The following is a 21,389-nucleotide window of genomic DNA, read 5'->3' as shown; positions in this document are numbered from 1 at the left end:
ATCCCCTCTCCCCACTGTGCTCGCTTCCACAGACCCAGCCCGCCCAACCCTCTGATTATCCTCAACAGAGATTCACCATCCCTTATATCTTCTTCCCAGTGGCACTCATCCCAGAGGTACCCATCTCCACAGAACCCATCCCAATGGTTCCCACCCCCATAGCACCCATCCCTATGGCTCCCATCTCAATGGCACCTATCTTTATGGCTCCCATCCTCATGGCACTCATCCCCATGATGCCCATCCACATAATATCCACCCCCATGGTACCCAAACCCACAGAACCATCCCGATGGTTCCTATCCCAGTGATCCGCATTCCCGCAGTACCTAACCCTTCCACCCCTCTAAGCTCCCTGAGGACCCATCCCCTCTAAACTTCTCCCCAGTTTGCAACACGCTTGCACTGAGAACATTGCCAGGTGCTCCAGGAGACAAGAAAGCCACCCCAGCCACAGGGCATGGAGCTTCAGGATCCTTCTGGTGACCCCGAGTGGAAGGAAGGGAGTCCACCCACAGGCAGTAGCCTGGGGAAGCTGCTCTTGGACAAGCACCCCTCAGATCTGACTCTGCTGGGGGTCCCCAGGAGGGGCACCGGACACGGCCGGAGCCATGGGGAGATGTGAGCAGTCGAGTTGGCAGTGGAGTCAGAGATCTTGGCCAGCGTGGCCAAATTGCACATTCTGCCCAGTTAGGCCCTGAAACTACAGAGCTACAATTAAAAACAAGTTCAGGAGCATGACCTGCTCAGGCAGCCAGGCCAGGAGAACGAGGCCCCGCCGGCAGAGCGGGCACTCCCAGCGGGACACCCCCCGGAGCCACACGCCCACCCCACGCTGGGTGGGGAGCAGCAGCAGGGGCCAGGAGGGGGGTCCTGCCCCCCATTGGCACCCCAAGGTGCTGGGGCAGGTGGGGAGCACGGCTAGGGCACCGTGTCCCCGCAGGGCACCAGGAGCTGGCACCGCCAAAGCAAAGGGAGAGGAGCTGCTCAGAGGGGCTGCTGGGGGGAAGTGGGCAGGGGGTCCCGCGGGCACCCCGTGCTGGTTGGGCTGTTGGCAAGAAGGGCCCCAGGCTCTCCCAGTGTGCAGACCGGGGGAAACCATCCTGCAGCTACCACTGGCCTCGCTCCCTAAGGAAGATCCCAGAGATGAAGACGACCGATGCGATGCGCAAGTATGGGAAGAACAAGGGTGCAGCACAGCCCGTCCCCATATCCCAGCAGGGAGGAGGGAACCGGGGAGGGTGACCCGGGAATGAGGCATGAGTCCCCCAGACCCCTTCTGCCAGGGTCCCCCCAAAAAGCAGCCAAGGATGCTCAGGAGGGCACCTGGGCATCCCTGCTGCAGTGTGCACATCTCCGGGAGCGCCGTCCCCACTGTTTGCACGGTGTCACCCCTGAGAGGGGGCCGGGGCAGCAGGGACTGGGCAATGGAAGAGAAAGCTGGAGCCCGTGAGAGTGGCCCTGGGGCCTAAGGGCGGTGGGACTCCAGCGGGCAGGGGCTCGGCGGCCCCCGGCGTGACCCTGAGACAACGCTCCTCCTGACGAAGGCAATGGTGGCTTACAGGCGGACAGGACGGAGGTCGAAGGCATGGCACAGCCGGCCCCACCGGCAGCCCCGTTCCCAGCGGAGGCACCAGGCGAGGGGCTGAGGTGCCGCAGCTGACGACGACCCCCTGCCAGCGGAGTGGGACTGAGGGCTTCTCCGGACCCAGCCGGTCCCTTGCCTGGGGACGTCCCCGTCCCTCCTCCGGCCATCGGGCACGGGGACGCCAGAGATACCCCCAGCGCAGCCCTTGCCTATGTCGCCGGGCAGTCCCTAGGGACCCTGCAGCTTGTGGGCACAGTGACAACGTTCCAAAAGAGATTCAGACTGACAAATAGCTGAGTCCCTACAGTCCGGCTAGGGCTGCCCTCTCCTCCAGCTCCCCAGCTGCTGTTTCAGGGACTGGTCACAACTCTATTTACAATATAGAACATGAGTGTGGGCCGGATGCTGCGCTCCCGCGGGCTCTTCCACACAGCAAACCATTGAAATCTGGAACTTGCTCCCTGTGGGTTGGGTTTGTGTGTGTGTGTGTGTGTGTGTGTTTGTTTAAACGTCTTTTGTTTCAAGGACAATAAAAAGTTTTGATCAGGCAGGACTTGAATGTCATTCCTAAGGTTCGTATTTACAGGAGTCTACAACAAAGAGCCGGGCAGCTCGCACCCTGTGCGCGGGGGACTCCCTCGTCCTATGCCCCAGGGACTCCACCAGCTCTGCATGGACCTTTGGTACGTCAGCCCTCCTCCCCGGCCATGCCCTCCGCACCAGGAGCCTGCCCAGCCTCCCCGACCATGCAGTTTGGAGACACGCACCTGCAAGTGCTGGGAAATCAGGGGTCGGATGCCTTCACCCCTCCCACCCGCCCCAAGGAATGGGTTTTAAAGGCGCTCCTTCCATCCCTGCCTCGCCCTGCCCGCTGTCCTCGCAGCCCCTGGGCACCTCCACCACCAGCCGGAGCAGAACCGGCCTCAGGAGCCTGTAAAGCAACCAAGTTTCAAATGTCCCTCCAGGACGCTGGCCTCGGAAGCATGTCTGCTCCAGGCCCCTCGGGCCAGCCTCACAGGTAGATCTCCCTCTTGGTGGTCTGGGACGAGGGGGTGGTGGCTGGCTGGAAGTCCGAGGTCTGGGTGAGAGGAATTTCCTCCATGGGGGAGTCCTTGCAGGTCTCATGGCTACTATTGGAGAAGGCACTGTACGTGGGGAGCAGGCGGAGGTTGGCCATTTTGGTGCTGCGCTCTTCTGAGAGTCTGGGGCTGCCATTCCCGACTTGCTCTTGACTCCCTCTGTCTTGGTAAGGCACAAAAGTGGAGAGTTTGAGGGCGTTCTTGGGCCTGCGGCTGGGGGAGGATTGGCCGGGCATCCAGCAGGTGTCGGAGTGGCCGAACTCCGTGCACTCCCGGGTACAGGTCCCAGTCATGGCTACATCGGGCAGGGGACGGAGATCTGCGGAGAAGCAAGCAAGAGAATCGTTAGGCACAGACCAGCCCACTGGGTTGGTGGGGTGAGGCTGCAGCACAGCCCCCATGATGGGGACGTCTCCCCAGAGATGACCAGGTAGGGACTCCGGTTCTCCCACGGGAAGAGGAGCAGATGCCAGGAGGAAGGGGACAGATGGACGCATGGACATGAGGAACATAAGCAGAGAACTCAAGATTCCCAACAGCAATGTCTCTGGGGACACCCACCCTGCAGTGGGTGCGGGTGGGATCACACTGCGGCAGAGCTCACCGAGCCCACCCTAGGAGTCAAGAGCCCCTCGGTCCAGCCCCATCAGACACCCCATGCCATGCACATCAGGAGTCCTTAGGGAAGTGCCCCAAACCTGCTGGGCTTTTCACTGCCCTGAGTACATCCAGATTTCCTGATCATCAGGCCTGCTCCTCACCAGGCATTCCAAGGACCCATTGGAGGTTCCTTCCCAAGCCTAGCTAGACATTCTTGGCCATCTCCCAGTCTCTCAGAGCCTGAGACCTCAGCAAAGCACACCTGGGCAATCCAACACTTACTCCCAGAGAGGTCAGACACCCATGAATCCCTGCCCTGGAAGCATCCAAACCTCTCTGTGCGCCAAACCCCTTCCCAGATCTCCAGGTATCTGAAAGCATCAGATCTCCTGCTTGTGGAAAGCTCTGGCCACCAACAGCACCAGGTCATTTCCTTGTGTCCACTATGCCAGAGGTTTCAAGGCCTTGCTGCTCTTGCCAAAAGTCTCCAGAGGCCCCACATTGGCGTTTCCACCACTCCTACAGCATACCTACAAGGCCTGCTCCAGGCACAAGCCATCTCTTGCTGTCTGCCCCAGCTGGGCATAACACAGCCCCCTGCCACCACCTAGGGACATGTCATTGCCCCTGGCACCTGCTGGCAGGTCAGGGCTTATGCTGCTGCTTAGCTGAAGGGACCCACAGCCCTGGCAAGAAGCAAACCGGAGCGTTTCACACCATGCTGAGACTTTGCCTTTGCCAGCATGTCCCTCCTGCCACCAACTCGGGGCACAAGGACATGGGTGACTCCAAGTCACCCTGCACAGCTTTCACACACCGGCAACGCTGATGAGATCTCTGTGGGAGAAGGCTCTGTATGTTGCTGGGAATGGGTAAAAAGGGTCAAAAGTGACAGTTAACGGGATGGGCATGGAAGAGAGGCACAGTTAGCAACAAACGAGCGTGGGAACATGTCTTGACCTAAAACAAGCCCCACTGCACCCCAAACTCTCCCGTCCCCTGCCGCACACGTCGGCTGCGATATCCTGGCAGCAGCCCCAAGGACATACCTCCGTGCAGACCCCTTCACAGCCTGCTCCGCTCAGGGGACTCTAATGAGGAGCAGAAAAAGGACGAGAGGGTCACATCAGTGCACAGCCCCAGCCTCCACACACCCACCCTAGGATTCTCCTATTCCCCTCAGCATCGGTCAGCCCTCCCTGTTGCACTGCAGCAAGCCCCAAAATGTCCCACTGCCTTCAGGCTCCAGCCTCCCAAGGCTGCATGGCCACTGCTGTGTTTCTCCATCCTCATCCTCACCTCCCAGCTGACTCAAAGAGCTCGAGGCCACCTGGCTCATGGTGATGTGCACACACAAGGACACAACCCACAAGGGCGGGTGTATGTGGGCACTTGGCACCGTGGATGGGCACACATGGAGGAACCCATGCACAGGGGACAGCCATGCTCATGCTGCAGGGTGCAAAAGCCGGGGACCAAGCATCAGAGGAGACAAAGAGCCCACAGGTATCACTGTGAGAGCTGTGCTTGCCAGTGCAGGTCTTTGGGATTGTTCTCAGAGCCATGGACCAACCGTTGTACAGCTCCCTAGGCATGCGCAGAGCTGCCTCATTTCTTTCTCTGAGCTGCAGATAGAAATAATCAAACCCTGTTTTCACATCTCAGTGCTAACAGGATGGCCACTGGTTGGCTGGACCATGGCCACATTGTGCTGCCTTTCGCTTCTGCACAACAAGCAACACCTCTCATCTCCTTTCCCAGCACACAAGTGGGGCAAGTCCTCATCACTCCCACTTCTGGAAGGGCTTGGTGCTGCTCATTCATATCATGGGATGCTCCAGCCCCAAGGGAAGGTGGTCTGGCGTGGGACAGAAATAATGCCACCTCTCCCTCAAACAAAGCTGTGGAGATTTCCTCGTGCCAATAGCAGCTGAGAAATCACAGGGTCAAGCAGGAACTCGGTGTTCAGGATCTTTTATTCTGCTTTTCCCATTGTTTATTTCTGGCACGAAAGCCGTTTTCCAGTGCTGTCTCTTGCAGTGAGATGCTGGCATCAGAGCTCTCCCGCTAAAGGAGCGCATTATGTGCCGCAAGCACAACCAGCTCCACTTCCAGAGCCCAGGAACGGGCAGGGTGCAATTCCTGAATAGCCACAATTTACTGCAAACACGACCCCACGGCCTAATTCTCAGCACATGCCGGTGGGCTGGAGTTCAATGTGCCACCACAGGCAAGCACAACTCTTTAGGGGTAAGCAGCGGTGAGAACTGTGCCCACAAAGGGCCGGTTCTGGCTGCGGTGTCCGTGCGGACACCATTTCCCACAGCCTGCTCACTGCACCCCAGTGGGTCAGCCTATCCCACTATCAGCATCTCCATGCCCAGAGGGATGCGTGCTTGGTTGGGCGTCCACACCCGCTGGCTCCCCCCTTTCTATTGCTTGGCTGTCTCTGGCTGCCTGGGGGCTGATCGGCCTCATTGCATAGGAATGAGCCGGGGCAGTAAAAGTCGCATCCCTTTGAACTTTTCAGATGAAAAGGGCCTTTATGGGAGATGCATTCAGAGATGCGCCTGGGTCCCGGCCCTGGCTGGAGGAGGGGAAGCTCCCTCCCGCAGCCCTGCTCTGCAGCATCCAGGGCACCTCTGCTCTTTGTGCAGGAGGCTGTGCCGGGCCATCTCCTTCGGGAAGAGGCACATATTGGTGCTGCTGCTAATTATCTCTCTGTTTCCCGCTCGCAAGGGCTCTCCTAGTAGTGTTATTGCTCTTCGTGGGGGATTTCAGCAGTGCACTTGAGTACCATTAGGGAGGAGACAAAAGCAGGCAGCATCACTCAGCAGCACTTCCATCTCCCAAAGTAGATGGGCTGGGGGTCCCTCACCCCCCATAAGCCAAGTATCCTCAATACATGCTGAGAGCCAGCCTGGTGCATGGTTTTGTGCCACCATCTCCAGTGTGCACAGTCTGGTTTGGTTCTTCCATTCACGTCAGACATCAGCATCAAGAGCACGGTGTGCGGGGCCGGGGGAGCAGGGGTGCTGCAGCACACACAGCAGTGAGTTTGGGAGTGGGAGGATGCAGAGGAGCAGCTCTGGGAGGGAGGAACGTGGGACTGGGGGATATGAGGTAGCAGGGCACGGCACAGGGTGCAGAGAAGCCTGGAGGAAGAAGAAGGAAGCACAGCATGCACAGAGAGAGCAGGGAGGCTCAGGGCTGCGGAGAGATACAGGAAGCAGCTTGGAGGCAAAGCAGGATGCATTCCTGAAGCGTTACATTGCCAAGAGTCATCTTCCCCACCTGATGGCACAGAGAACATCAGCCTCTAACCTCAGCCAGCCACCCCTCCCCAGAGCCCAGCAGCACTGCACCTGACCTGGGTACTCCTTTCCAAGCAGATCTCTTTTGGCCAAGGCAGGACGCTGGCAGCTTTACCACCTCTGCTCCCTGGTGCAGACACATGAGAACACTGCTTCTCCTGCACTGACCACAGCTGGGACATCCCTTATGGCAATGACCTTCCATGGCATCCCACCCCAGCAGCACCATCCTCCCTGCCTACGTTCTGTGGGATCTGCTGATCCCTGGTGCTGCTCCTCCCCACAGCTCCCTCATGCTGGCACCATCCCCCTGCTCCACCGTGGCTCACTGGAGCCATTCCAGCACCATCTCTCCCTCCAGTTCCCACCTGAAGTTCTCACACCCATCGGCACCACCACCTGCAGCGCTCTCCCCAGCTCCTCATTCCACGCTGCTGTCCCGCTGCCAGTTGCCATTCTCCCCCTCTCTCCAGGTACCGCTCCCCAGCAGCGTGGCTCCCCGCAGCACTGCTCCCCACAGGTGCTGTGCCCCACGGCGATGCTCTCTCCAGGTGCCGTCCCCCCACCGCGCCATTCCCGGTGAGCACCGTTCCCCACAGCGCTGCTGCCTATGGGTACCAGTTCCCCGCAGTGCCACGTCCTCCAGGTGCCACGTTCTGTGCCGCCACTCCTCCAGGTACCCCCTGCGGCTCTCCTCCCTCCAGGCACTGCCACGTCCTGCAGGTACCATGTTTCACAGCACTGTTCCCTCCAGGTACCTCTCTCCTGCAGTGCTGCTTGCTCCAGGCACTGCTGCTTCACGCTCTGCTCCCGCTTCCTTGCTCCCTCTCAGTGCAGCTAGTTGGATAGCACACCCCAAAATCCTGTTTCTATATACCAGCAGCCCCATATCTTCACATCTTTGCATGGTCCCTTCCTACCTTCACCTCACCCTTCCTCTGTGCCTTCCTCCCGCACCGCTGGAGCAGCAGATGCTCAGCAGTCCTTCCACTGCTCCCTGCCCTATTTGGCTCAGCCTGTGATCCCTTTGATGCACAGAGCTCGGGGTCTCCTTCCCATTGCCCCTTCCCCTTCAGAGGGATTTTGGGATTGGGGAGCAATGCTGGAGGTGGCTGCAAAGCCCTGAGCTGCTCTGCAAAGTGCAGACCCCAGATCCTCTTTATGGGGGCATGACAAGTGGATGCTCATCCTCCAGATATGGGGGGGCTGCAGCATCGCACTCCCCTCCTGCAGCCCACACCCATCCCTCCTGGTCCCAGCTCCCACACAGCACATGGCCACCACCAGAAACCCTCTGCCTCCGGGGCAGCACCAGCACAATCCTGATTTCACTTTCCAGGCCTCGGGGAAGGCTGCTGGAGCTGTGCCCGTTTCCACAGCGATGCTCCAGAGATCGATGAGCAGAGAAATATCAGAAGCTGAGCGCAGCAGCAGAGTGCTCCGCGCCGACCACGTCAGCCCCTATTTTCCTGGACTGAGCTAATGCTGTCCCCACAGCACCCGGGCAGACGGTTTGCAGGACCATTCCTCGCACTACAACACCCAGACAGACGGCTTCGGGGACCGATTCTAGCACGACATCACCCAGGCAGATGGCTTTCCAAACTTAACACCATCGCGGCACACGCAGACAGATGGCTCCTGGTATCTGAGAGTGACCCGGAGGTGCCCATCCGGCGGTTGCTGCAGCTCCACGCCGCACCTAACGCTCTCGGGCCAGAGCGAGCAACACCAGCGCTCGCAATAGATACCGAGAGAGGTGCAGTTCTGATGCCAGCACACAGACGGGTTTCTCCTAGGCACCCAAGTCAGCAGATAGAGCGCACGCAGCCATCTCCCCCAGACCCTACAGTGCTGCCTGAACGCTGAATAATGGTGGCTAAACACCAGTGCAGACAGCTTGCTCTGATCTTAATGGCTTGTCAGCCCCCAGATGCACACACGGAGCAAACCGCGGCCCCTGGAGTGTATTACAACAGCACATGCGAGCTGCAGCGCTGAAGCAAATGACTTCCCAGATCCTGCCGAGGGTATCACAGCAGAACCAGTGTGTCACTAATGGGGACAGATGCACCCACCAGCTCTAGCATCACCAGCACAGGTAGCAGAACGCTGACCCGCTCTGTCACCACTCAGCACCTCGGTCCCCAGGGCACATCTCCCATCCCCTCCCGCTGCTGCTGGAGCTGCAGGGCCACCTCCCTCTGCCGCTGTGCCTGCAGCCTGCATCCCACAGCTATTGCCACGGCAACAGGGTGCAATTTGCACCTCCGGCACCGGGAACATCCAGGCCGATGGCTGCAGCTCAGGGGAAGACCTCCAAAATCGCCATCTGCAATCCCCGTAGTACCCAGGGAAGCAAATCCCATCCCCTGTCACACAGCTTGCCGTGCTGCTTGGACGATCTCCTGCCCTGGCACCACAAGGCTTCAACCTTTGTGGGACTATAAAAAGCAGAATTATTGCATTAAATTACAGGATAATTACATTAAGAACTACCTTAATAGGATTACGGGGGGTTCAAAGGTTAGGAAATGCCAAAATTGGGATTGTCCCTGCAGTTTTAATTCACTTCTTACAGATCTGCTCCGTGAGGCAGACCAGAAGCATTGTCTGGTGTAAAAAGTTCCCCCTGTGTGGGGTCTTTGTGCCTCCAGGAGAGAGAACGGGGACATCTGGGTGGTGCACCCGGTTTGGGGGGGGGGAGAGGCTCTGCCATTGGGACTCCATGCCACGGGCTGCAGAAAGCAGAGAAGGTGCAATGAAGGGGTCAGGAGATCACAGCAAATTGCATCTTCAAAGCGTGGGGCTGGGGGGCAGCGGGATTCCTTTACCAGTGAGCAAAACCAGCCATTTCCTTTCCTACCTCCTCTTGGAAACGAGCTATCTGGACAGATTTCACTGACGCTTTTCAAAATATTTGGTAAATGGCAGATGCCCGCCATGAAAAACTGTTTCCTTGCGATTAAAGTTTGCCAAAACTTCAAGCAACCGAAAACAGACTCAAGCCTTGGGCATCACTGAGCAATCCTCCTCACTGACGCTGCATGTAGGGCAAGAGGTAACAGCCCTAAGTTGTGCCAGGGGAGGTTCAGGTTGGATATTAGGAATATTTCCTCTTGGAAAGAGTGGTGATGCATTGGCACAGGCTGCCCAGGGAGGTGGGAGGGTCACCGTCCCTGGAGGCGTTCAGGAAATGCGCAGACGTGGCACTGAGGGATGTGGTCAGTGGGCACGGTGGGCTGGGGTTGGACTAGATGATCTCAGTGGTCTTTTCCAACTTTAATCATTCTATGATTCTATAATAAGGCACAGCATCAAGTCTACCTATGATATGAACCCCTCCTGCCTGTGTTGCCCCAACACTGTCCTTCGGCCAACCAAGAACTTCTCACGGCACCTACAAACAACAGATATTCAGCAAAAAACCTCCAGGAGGATCAGGGAGCCCTGCAGTACCCAAACCAAATGGTGCCATGCCCAAAGCCCTTCCCCACCTCCCCACGTGCCCCATGTCACCTGCCCGGGTCGCTGGCCAGGTGAACGCCAGCTGCAGTGGTACCTTGGGGAGGTGGGACGTGATGTCCCCAGCTGATTCATCTGCCCCTGTCGCTGCGGGCTGCCCGTTCCTCCCCTCCTGGCTTTTGCATCCTCTCTTGCGAGGGCTAATGACGGTTATGTAAACACGCAGGGAACAACACCTGCCATCCCCAGGGGCTCTTAGCGCATGCATGCCTCTGATGCGCATTCCTGCTGCCCAAATACCGACACAGTTGCTGCATGCACCGTTCCAACTTGGCCTTTGCCAGCACCTCCTGTGCATAATATTCCTCCCAGAGGTTCCCAGAGGGGCCCCAGTCTGGGTCTGTGGGGCTGGCCTGTCCTCCTGTCTGGCTCTCTGTGGATGCAAGGATGCATGCAGACAATGGGATGGAGCAATCAGGAGGAGCAGAGCTCCAGCTGCCTGCCTGAGCTATGGAGGTCCCCTTCTCCGGCCCCCAAAGTGATTGCCCACCAGCCCCATATTGGGTGATTAGCAAGAGAGCAGAGGTCAGGGTCCTTGTGGCAACCAGCCCCCATGATCTCCTGGTCTTCATCATTACGGGTTGCTGTCATCTCCCCATACACAACCTCTTATCTCATCTCCTTCCTGCCCTCACACAGCTTCTGAGGGGGACTGGAGACCTCTCCCATGGCTCCTGTACCCTTGCCACTGTCCCCAGGAGGGGATCAGCACAGCAACCCAGCATGGGATGCTTTAAATCACCAAATGCTTCTTACAGAAGGAACCTGTGTGGCTGATCCTGGAGCTTCACCTTGCACCTGAGCCTGGGAAGGGTGTTTTGGCACATGGTGGGGTCCCCTTAGCCCCCATGAGACCTGCAGCACCCCAAGCCTCAGGCTGCATCTGCCTCCCTCCAAGGGTTAACCATCCTCTACAGAGCTTCTCTGAGCTAATTAGAAAGAGACCAGGCAAGTGTGGTGGCAGACACCACTGCACTTATCTCCACACTTCCGGGGCTCTGCCCTTATCATTTAATTAAAGCTGCAGCCATGCTTCCCTTCCCAGCAGCAGCTCATCAGGGAGGGCAGTGGAGCTTGAGGCAGCCTCTGAGGGGAGCGGGATGAAGGCAGGGAATATACCCTGGCAAGGCCAACGCTGGGGAGAAGAGTCCCTTGAAGCCAAACCCTCCCATCAGCAAGGAGCAGCCCACATCCCGCAGCACCCCAAAAACAATCTGAGGACACTCAAAGTGCTGGGAAAGGGGGTTGCACCAGGAGGATGCACCCAGAGCTCCTGTACCAGGGTTGCTAGGGGGACTGAGCCTGCGCAAGGGCTGCGCTGGAGCACGATGCTGCTCAGAGGGCACAAAGTGGTGTGTGGGTGCAGCTCCGTGGGGCCGCATGCTGACAGCAGTTTGGTGAGAAGCTCGGCCCTTTGGGGGCAAACAACCCCCAGCCGATGCTGGCAGCTGCTGTGCCAAATTCCACACCTCTCTTCTGGAGCGTATTTAAGCTAATGTGTCTTGAAAGGGAATTCTTATAAGCGGTTTGTTAGCAGGGCTGAGACAGCATGCCTTGTTCTCACCAAACAGCTGGAACACCTTTGCTAAAACTTAACAAAAAAAAAAAAAAAAAGAAAAGGAAAGAAAAAGGAACGAACCTGAGGGAAACCCAGCATGGAAAATTTAAGCTTTAGCGTTAGAAATCTGCTGAAGTGATAAGCAACAGAAAATAAGCCTGAATAATGCTAAATGTCAGGCAGCCCGAGGCTGCGCAGCCTCTCTAATGATCCCCGCTGCGGGTTGCAGAGGCTGCGGCGGGAGCAGGTGGGGGACGGGAGATGCTGTGCCAGCCTTGTGCCAACCCCATGCACCCAGCTCCTCCATCCTCCTGGCATCCCGGACACAAGTAAGGATTCACACGAGGAAACAAATAAACGGTGTTAAATGGCTGCAGGCTTTGGACCTCACCTGGAGGTCTGAGTGTGGGCAGCCAGGAGAGCATCCTGGGGGGGCACAGGGACTTGGGAACATGTGGCTTTACAAGCACTGCGCCCGCTCCTGGGTGGCTGCTGTTCATTGTACGACATTATTGCGGCTCTTGTGCCAAGGAGAAAAGAACTGGCATTCGCGCATCTGCCTTTGAACAAAACCTTTGTTAAGCTCCATCAACAATTTAATAATCTTTTGCTAGCAGGACAATGAATCAGGGGAAATTGTTCTTGCGGGGGGAGCCGGGGGCTGCACGCAAAGCGCTGCTCAAGGCCTTAGGAGTCACCTAGGTGCTGAGTGACAGATGGAAGCACAACTTGGTGTGAGGGATTCGCCTCAGCCAGGGGGATGCAGGCAGGAGGCTCCACTGCCCAGCAGGGGACATGGGGCCGGGGAGGAGGAGGAGCAGCCCTGGGTAGGGCTGAGCCCAAGGGGCTGGGATGAGGATTGGCAGTACACGTTGGTGCGCACAAGCCTTGTTGCCTTTGCATGGATCCTGCCTGGGGTGCCATGCGAGGAGGTCTGGTGTACGCAGGGCTGGGTGCCACTGCCTGCCTCAGAGCACACAGTGTGAAACCCAACGCAGTTGTGGGATGTTGCCCTGAAATGAGGATCCCCTGTGTGGCTTCAGCTGGTGGCCAGGGGCTCTCTAAAGTGCCTATTGCAGAGAAAAGGAGACAGGGTTTGGGAAAGGGGGAGAAGGTAGAGCGTGCTCAGTTGCATACAGATCACAGAATCATGGGGGTTGGAATGGACCTCTGGGGATCGCCAAGTCCAAGACCTTCCCGAAAAACACACAGAAGAAATCAGGACAGATGACCTGACCCTAGAGCACAGTGTCAGGCTTCTGAAGGTCAAGGGCAGCCCATGCAGGAGAGCCCATGCCTCTAAATTGTGCTAGGAGCCGCTCACCAAAGGCGAACATTGCTCTCTCCTCCAACACCCATGAGCTCGCAGGGTGGGAATCTGCAGTGGAAGCCGAATGGGAGGGGGTTAGTGACTGGCACGCGGCAGGAGAAGCGCACGCACTGATCACGTGCCAAGGAATGAGGCCAGGTGGGTGACGTTTGTGGATCACACTGCTTGCCGTCCTGCTAGTGGAGGGGCTGAGGGATGCGGCAGAGGGATGTGCATGGGGAGGTGCCCTCTCCTCATGGAAAAATGGGAGGTGTCAATGTCACTGCAGCTCACGAACGTGAGCACGCACAGGAGGGCACTGGCACATCTCTGAGAATGGGGAGGGGTAGGAGTGGGGAATAGAGCAATCTGGGCTCTGCTCGGGAAGACATGGGCAAAAAGAATATCCACCAGATGCTGATGACTACTGCTGTGCCCTATGTTTGCTATTGGGATGACACTCTTGTAGGACGGTGGGAACAGGAAGGGTAATGTCACCGGAGGGGGGGCACCGACCCCCACTACCACTGGGTGCTGCAGATCCTGGGTGCTGCAGGTTGGGTGCAGCCAGATCTGCACCCCAGAGGGAGCCCTAAAGATGCTGAGCAGATATACCAGGTGCTTTAATGAACACAGGGCCTATACCTGGCGGTGCAATGGGGACACAGCCTCATCTCGCATTTCAGGCACAGTGGCCGAAGGGATTTGCCGCTTCCATCACCCTCAGAGCACGGTGCGAGCAAACAGCTGGACTATCAGGAGGAGATTTTGATTTCACGGTCCAGCAGAGATGCATGAAAACTTCCAGAATCGGTGCAAGGGAGAGATTTGTACAGGTTGTTTTTCAAAAGGAGATAATAGTAGCAGTTCTGCTCCTTATAGCTCAGTAGAAAATGAATGTGTAGCGTTGGGAGAAACAGCAGCAAACCTGCTCAGAAGGGGAGCCCCAGGTTGGCCAGGTAGAGACCTCAGAAGCATCTGTGATTCGAGATGTCTAGGATAAGCAACCGACCCTTTGAAGGAAGCTATTAATCATCATGAAGGAGGCTGATGTCCCAGGGAACCAAGAGGCAAAGCAGCCCAAGTCCTGAGCCTCACTGAATGGGTCTGCAAAGGGAAAACGGGGCCGGGGGGAAGGATCAATGCGTGTGGGCAGTGGGGAGTGCCCAAGGAGAGCAGCCCAAGCGCGACAAGGCTGGGGCAGGCGCTGGGGAACAATGCTGGCAAAGCGCTGTCGCCAGGAACGTGAGATGTTTGCTTTCTCTCCCTGGTGTGTCTCTGTGGGTGCCCCTCCTGTGTGGCTAATGAGCAGCCAGACGCGGAATCTGCAATTTCTTTGGCTTTTATTCATTTTCCTTCTAGATAATAATAAGCCTTGCTTTTGTCAAGATCCCTGTTGTCTGGGTAATTTCATCTGGAGATCCTCAAGGAACAGAGACCTCCCTACCTCTCGAAGTGTAATATCTTGGTTTTAGCTGGCATATTTTCAAGCAATAACTTATACAGTAGAAGAAAAGATTACTTATGTTTAATTGGCATTATACTAATTACTAGCAAAATACATCAGGCAAATATCACATCTACTCACTCTCTGTCATTTTATATTCCTCACTCCATCTTCTCTCTCCCCAGCAGCCATAAAACACCACGACATGCTGTTCTGACGCATCCCTGAGCAAAGATCAGATCCTAATTCTCTCCTTGCTCTCGCTGCCTCCTGGCTTGTTCGCTTCTGAACAAGGTTGTTGTAAAGCAGACACAGCCATATAACTGATTGAGAACTGCTGCTTTTATGAACTCGTGCCTGTGCAGCCCCAGCACCCCGCCTCACCCAATGGGTTGATGGTCATCCACGTAAGAACATTTTACCATTTACAACCTGAACAAGTAAATGACCACCGACAGCCTGAACCGGAGGCACACGTCCTCTCACACACACAGGGGCCAGCCAAGCTGCTTCATTCCTGACACGTTGCATTTTTGCTTGTTCCCCTAAATGGCTTTTAGTGCAGTCAGTTCAGTCAGGTCTCACCCTCCAGTAATGGCCTTGGGTATAAATCCCAGCTGCTCCAAGAACCATCACCAGCACGATTCTCATCACCAAAGTTGTTTTTGCAGATAGCCTGCTTTTACCCAGCACTGAACACCTCTGCCAGACAGAGCCAGGGCACAGCCTGGGGCGAGCCCTGTGGAGGAGCCCTTCCCAGTGAGCAGGATGGGTGAGGTCACCCTGACCAAGAGAGTTCAGCCCAAAGGACGTGAGCTGTGCCATGCTGGTTGGCTTCAAGGCCCAAGAACAAGCCCTGGCTCTTTGTATTCAGCAGCAGGGTGGTGGAAGAAGTGTCTGGGTAGGACTTGGCATCCACCAGAGCCTGGGCATCAGCAACAGGTCCCGATGGAATGGCATGGAGCTGCATCAGGAGTGGGTCAGACTGGGTGTTAGGAAGGAGTTCTGCACCAGAGGGCAGTGGGCATGGAACAAACGCCCCAGGGCAGTGGGCACAGACGTTCTCAGACACAGGGTTTGGGTTTTAGGTGGTGCAGTGTGGAGTCAGGGGTTGGACCCAGTGATCCCTTTCAGTCCCTTCCAACTAGGGATATTCTACAGTTTTATGATTCTATGAACTGCAGCTCTCCCTTCCCATGAGGAGCCCATCTGAAGGCCACTGCAGGTTACCCAGGAAGTCCCATGACCCAGTGCAAAGGCACAGCCTGTCCTCCATCTCCACCTGTGGTACACCTGGACGTATCTACCAGGGAACAGAGATCACACACACCATGAAGAACACCAGGGGATCTGATGTGCAGATGACTGCAGAATGCTTGCTGTCCTGCTTGGATCATGCAGAGGGATGAGGAGGTGAAGAGGGAGCCCAGGTGTGACCACATTGCTCTGGGAGCAAGGAGCTGATTGCTCTGCTGCTCCTCTACGAAGCCCTGAGCAAATTGCAGGGCTGCATCAGCACACACCAAACGAGCCCTAGATCCTGCCAGGGAGCCTGGGCTCCCTGAGAGGAAGGCAAATGCGGGGGCTGATACGGTTAGATAACCTCTGAGTCAAAGCAGCCTATCCTTGGTAGCTCTCGTCAGATGCCATGACTAATGTTAGATTTATGGAGTGTCCTCTCTGCAAGTAAAGCAAAGAGCTAGCGTTACAACCACTTAATGGAGGTGACTTCAAATCAGGATGGATGAGAGCTTGTGGGAAGGAGACAGGAAGAGAGATTCATTGATAGTGCGAGCACAAAGGATAAAATCCTAGGGAAGAGCGAACAACTGAGACTGACATTTGACCTGTCTCAATAGCAAAGCTCGCATTGATTTCACTGGGGACAGGAATGAATCCCTTATCCTCTATCTCATGCCGACAAGAGGGATTTTCCATCTGAGGGATCTGCAGCTGACCAATCCTTCAAACTCAGGCACATGCTATTTTTATGAGAAAAAAATGCAGTGTGAAGTCCTCAAGAAGCTCAAATGGGAGACTTCATAAGCTTCTCTGGCATTAAGTTTAAATCCCGCACTAATGCAGGTCCCCTTGCATGGGAGGAGGCAGTGGCAGGTTTATAGAGACGTTCAGGTGCAGTCGGAGGCAGATAAAGGGGAAATAACCGAGCTAGATCATAGAGGAGCTGGAAACGGCGTGTCAAATTACTTCAAAAGGAGCTTTCTAAGGGAGCAGCTCTTTGAAAACAACTAATAGTCCGGGACCGCTGAGGGATCTAAGTTGTCTATTGCTTTTACTCGTGGTTGCTTATTCTGGCGTAGACACTCTGGATCTGAACGCCAGCCTCTGACTCCTCATGGTCCTTCTGCAGGTCCTGCTCTTGGTGGAGTCAGGATGGGAGAATTGCTCGGAGTGATCTGGCAAAAAGAAACCGTGACCCAGCAAAACTTCAGCCTGCCCCGCTCCCCGATCCAGTCTGCATGCCGCCAGGCAGCTGTGCTGGCACTGCAGGGCACGCGGCACAGGGACAGGGATGGGCAAAGCACGGCGGAGGAGGGCACTGCCTGTGCTGGCACTCTTGCAAACAGCACACAGGGCACTGGCACCAAAACGCTCCCAGCCCAGCTGCTGCCTCCCATGGACGGCACCTGGACCCCTGCAGCTATTCCAGAGCACTGCCCAGCAGCGGGACCAAGCCTGGGGCCTCAAGCCCTGTTCTAACGCATATTTTTAAGCCTGAAGGAGCTTTGCCCAACCTGTCATTCTGAGCAGCACTGCAGAGGGAAGAAGGGGTCCAAATCTCCTGTCTGAAAGCTGCTTCCAGTAACCAAGTCTAGTGACCTTGCGTTGAACCCACAAATAGTTTGGGGATGACGATCTATTCTTTGGCAAATAGACTTAGTACCAAGCCAAAGAAAGGGTGCTCAGACACGGTGCAGATAAGAATAGCTGATGATGATCATTACGCTTAGGCATTTGCAGCCATTGCCAGGCAATGGTAAAAAAAAAAACCTATGTAATTACAGTGCAGGGTGGTGGCAGTAGCTTACTCATCACAGCACCCTACAGCTCCACTTGTAACCACAACGTGAAGGTGAAGAGCTCCCTGTGAGAGCTGGGACCCACTTCCACCTGCTGGGATGCAGTGGTGGAGGAAAGCATTCCTGCCTTGCCTGCAGTAGGTACATGGCATTGTCAGGTCTGCAAGACTGCTGATGGAGAGAGGACCTCAAATAATGCAAGCATCAGTATCTGGAGGACCTATACGGACTACCGTAAAGATAAGGAAGGAAAACCAAGTCAAACTGAAGATGAAGGAGCCCTATCAGAACATACCAGAGAAACCACATTTAGAGAGGAGGCAAACACCCAACTGAGTGTGCTCCTGAAGACTGGGGCCAAAAGTTTAGGAGCGATGAAGACTGTCAGCCTTCCTCCCTCGACCACCAGATGACCACTGAGAAGACCCTCAAGGGTGACTGCGCACGCTCTAAGGGAGAGGGTCTTAGGTCAATCAGTTGTAAGAAAACATTAATGAGTTCAAGAAAATATTTAGCATATGCATGAAATTCCAGGTAAAAATATGAGTATGTATGAGCACGACCGGTAAATGTAATCTGCACATGAGCCAAGGTGCATGTATTGGGCAGAGCTATCCCCTACGTGTGCTGCAGTAAAGGAATACCTGCTTGACACAACTCATTGGCGTCCCTGGTTAATCTACCGACGTACTCTGCATCACTGGGAAACTGAAATCTTCCTCTGCCTGGGACAGCAAAACTTTTCTCCCCTTCATAAGCTCATTTATAATTCTCAGATAAAAGCTCTCTCCTCCCTTCTGCTTGCAGTAGGAGCCCACGAGAAAAGTCTCAGCATTTGCTGCAGAAACTGCCAAGTTTGGTGGTTCCAAAGCCACTCTTCCTTGTTTTTAACTTTTGGTTTAAAAATGAAAAATTGTAAAATGCTTCCAAACAGAAGAAAGGATAGACATTAAGAAAACTGACAGCATCTTCTCCGCCTGGTACGTTCAGAGCAGGAGGAATGTGGAGGACTTAAGAGAAAGGAGATGACATTTTCTTTTTTCCCATCATCTTGCTACAGACAGCAAGAGGGAATGGAAGATGCTACATCCCAGCACGGGGCTGAAAGGAAGAGCAGAAAGCTCAGGAATCCCATTTCAAATGGACGAGGCACACATACAGCCACGGGGACCGACCTATCCTATGAGACAAAGCACCTTTCCATAGAGGTATGGAACTTTCTGCCTCTGGGGCACTGGCCCAGAGAGATTGCTCTACCCAAATTCTTCATAAGCTGCAGTCACAGTTCGGGGACAGAAAGGGTGAAAAAAGCCATCAGAATCCAAGAGGGAAACATGGCTCCTTCAAATAAATAATGCCTCTAGAGAGGTCTGGAATCTGCCAAGGATCTTTGGAGAACTTCAGGACAATCTTACATGTACATCACCATATAATCCTGGGAGACAAAGAAGAGAATATCAAATAAATTATTAAAGCTATTTTGGACAGCTTCTGAAGCAAGTGGCATCCTTGTTAGAAGGTCTTGAGAGGATTAAAGTCATTCTCTCTAGCTGATAGACATGTATTTGTTACTGAGTCTGAGGCAGAAAAACAGCTGTACCCTGTTTGCCTCGGTACAATTAAGGAAGGTGACATGGCTGACGTGGCATGCCACAACCGCTCTGACCTCAATGACTTTTGTAAGAGACATTTTACCCAGACACAAGTGCTGGAAAACATGGAAAAGAAGAAATAGGGTGAGAACAAGTTTGCAATTACGTCTCAGACAGAGCTGGCATGTTGAAACCAAGGTGGTGTAATCCATGGCCATTTGCAGTCTCTCAGATGCTGTTTCTCGTGATAAGAATCTTTTCTCACATTGCTCTTCAGTAGCTATTAGGAAAATCAGAACCCATGAACTGACATCACGAGGAGAAAGCAGAGAAGCTCAGGGTTTCTTATAGAGACATGCAGGTGTCTGTAGACTTGAGGACCACTGAGAAGCCCAGACAAAATTTGTAGAAGTAGATGGGATGTGGAAGATGGTGAGGAACTGGAAGAAATTGCCCAGAGATGCAGTGGGTGTTCCATCCTTGGAGGCACTCAAGGTCAGGCTGGACGGGCTCTGAGCATCAGATGGAGCTCCAGGTGTCCCTGTTCACTGCAGGGAGTTGCACTAGATGGCCTTTAAAGGTCCCTTCCAACTCAAACTATTCTGTGATTCTCTGATCCTATAGAGAAATCGTCATTATGCATACCCAAAATGAGAACAGGGTCTGGAAACCACTAGTAATGATGAAACATCCACAGTGAGTAATTCCAGCCCTGATGTGTTATAAAGGAGAGGGCTACAGTTTAATAAAATAGAATCCCACTATCTCTCAGCACCTTGTCTTGGTGCTGGTGTCCAAGCACTAGCCAGACCCAAGCCAATGGTCCACACAGGTGACCTCTGGTGAGCAGAGGGAACACTGGCATGCAGTGCCAGCCACTGTTTCCTTATTGTCCAGATGGCAGCAGTTGCCCTATCCTATCCATATCCCCAGCTTCCTCCAACAAAATGAGATTTCTCTTTAAGAGGTCTGTACTGGCATCCTGGCCAGGCTTACTGGTGCTCGACTGGGAGCAGCACAGCGCAAGCCAGAATCCCACAGCAAGGAGGGGAGTCTGGGCAAAGCATTCCTCTGCAACAAAGCAAAAATGCTGCAGGGTATGTTTGGAAAAAAAAAAAAATCCGCAGACTGAACATGTGCCTGGAACAGTTTCTGCAAGACAAAAGGGACATTTAAAGATAATGCAAAAGAGAAGAATAGGTTTTTAGATCTAGAGACTTCATTCTGGCAGATCTGTGTTGGAGGAGACAAAATAATTTTTTTCGTCCCAGCTGCTGGCAGGAAGGAACAGAACAATCATAGCGAGAAGCTTAAAGAGGAGCTCATGACCAAGCTGAAACTAAGTAGGAGATGGGAGATAGCAGCTGCCCGGTGCTGCAAAGTCATTTTATCACCATGAGCATAGTGATGGGAGGGATCTTCCGGGCCAGCCACCTCCACCCAGGGCAGATGTGCCCAGCCCAGTGCTAGCCACAGGGAGCTCGGTTTGCAAACAAAGGGTACATGTGACTGGTGCAAGACTACAGATAAGTGCTTAGCAGCCGCGTCGTCTCTGTGCCTGGTGGAGCTGCGGATGCTGCTGGCGAGCTGTGGGCTATCATCTGGACACATCCGCACTGATAGAAGGTTGCTAGCAAATGGGAGGTCATGCAGAGACAAAAATTATAGGAAAGGAAGGAAGACATGAGCTACATTCAGAAGTGCAGCAAAGGGGAGCAGGAGGATAAGTCTCCCAGGCAGCCCTTGGAAGGCTTGCCAAAACGCAGCGCACACAGCCAAGCCCTGCCAGATGTTGCTGCTGCCCAGGAGTGGGGCTGCAGGTCTGTGGTGGCACCGGGAGCAGATGGCAGCAGCTGGGAAGAGCCCAAGGAAGAGTGGGAGGGAAGGTGGCCGCCAAAATGCCTTGCCTCGGCTCTGCTCATGGGAAGAGGCTTCACTTGGTCCCTGAGTCCATCACAGAGAACTTTGAGCATTGACTTGCTTGCGTGTGATCTACAAGCACGCCTGAAGCTCAGCATCTTCTGATATTGTCGAGTTCAATGGGAAGAAATAGGGCTCAAGTGAAATTGAAATGGAGGTTTGTGAAATTGGGTCAGAGAGGACCTATGTCCGGGCTGGCCAACCAGGGATGGAGCACACCGGTCTTCACCAGCTACCACAGCTGGGTCTGCTCCCAGAGCACAGCTGCTCAGCCCCAGCCAGATGCACAAGGCACAGGGTGAGATTTTATGACCCGTGTCACACGAGGGTCAGATAAGCTGCTCCTCCTGGCTTCACAACGCATCAATTTGCCAATCTTCCTCAAAACAAAGGGAAATCGGGACTGAGAGAGCTTT

The 21,389-nt window shown here is 54.8% G+C and overlaps 1 protein-coding gene across 2 annotated transcripts in view; it reads right to left on the bottom strand.

The window, feature by feature from the left end:
- Positions 7-21,389, bottom strand: part of PCDH1 (protocadherin 1) — a 48,584-nt gene continuing 27,201 nt past the window's right edge. Inside the window, exons 5-6 of one of the 2 annotated variants that reach the window (XM_021410540.1) lie at positions 4,317-4,358; positions 2,868-2,986 (exon numbers count right to left, since the gene is read on the bottom strand). In XM_021410540.1, the coding sequence (XP_021266215.1) occupies positions 4,333-4,358 (26 nt within the window). In that variant the 3' untranslated portion in view covers positions 2,868-2,986; positions 4,317-4,332. Of the gene's footprint in view, positions 2,987-4,316; positions 4,359-21,389 lie in introns of both variants that reach the window. The other variant, XM_021410539.1, reaches the window with a different exon arrangement.

Source organism: Numida meleagris, chromosome 12 (assembly GCF_002078875.1).
Source record: "Numida meleagris isolate 19003 breed g44 Domestic line chromosome 12, NumMel1.0, whole genome shotgun sequence".
NCBI classification, from domain to species: domain Eukaryota; kingdom Metazoa; phylum Chordata; class Aves; order Galliformes; family Numididae; genus Numida; species Numida meleagris.
Note: the sequence above shows the minus strand (reverse complement) of the source record. Positions and strands in the feature narration are given on the sequence as shown.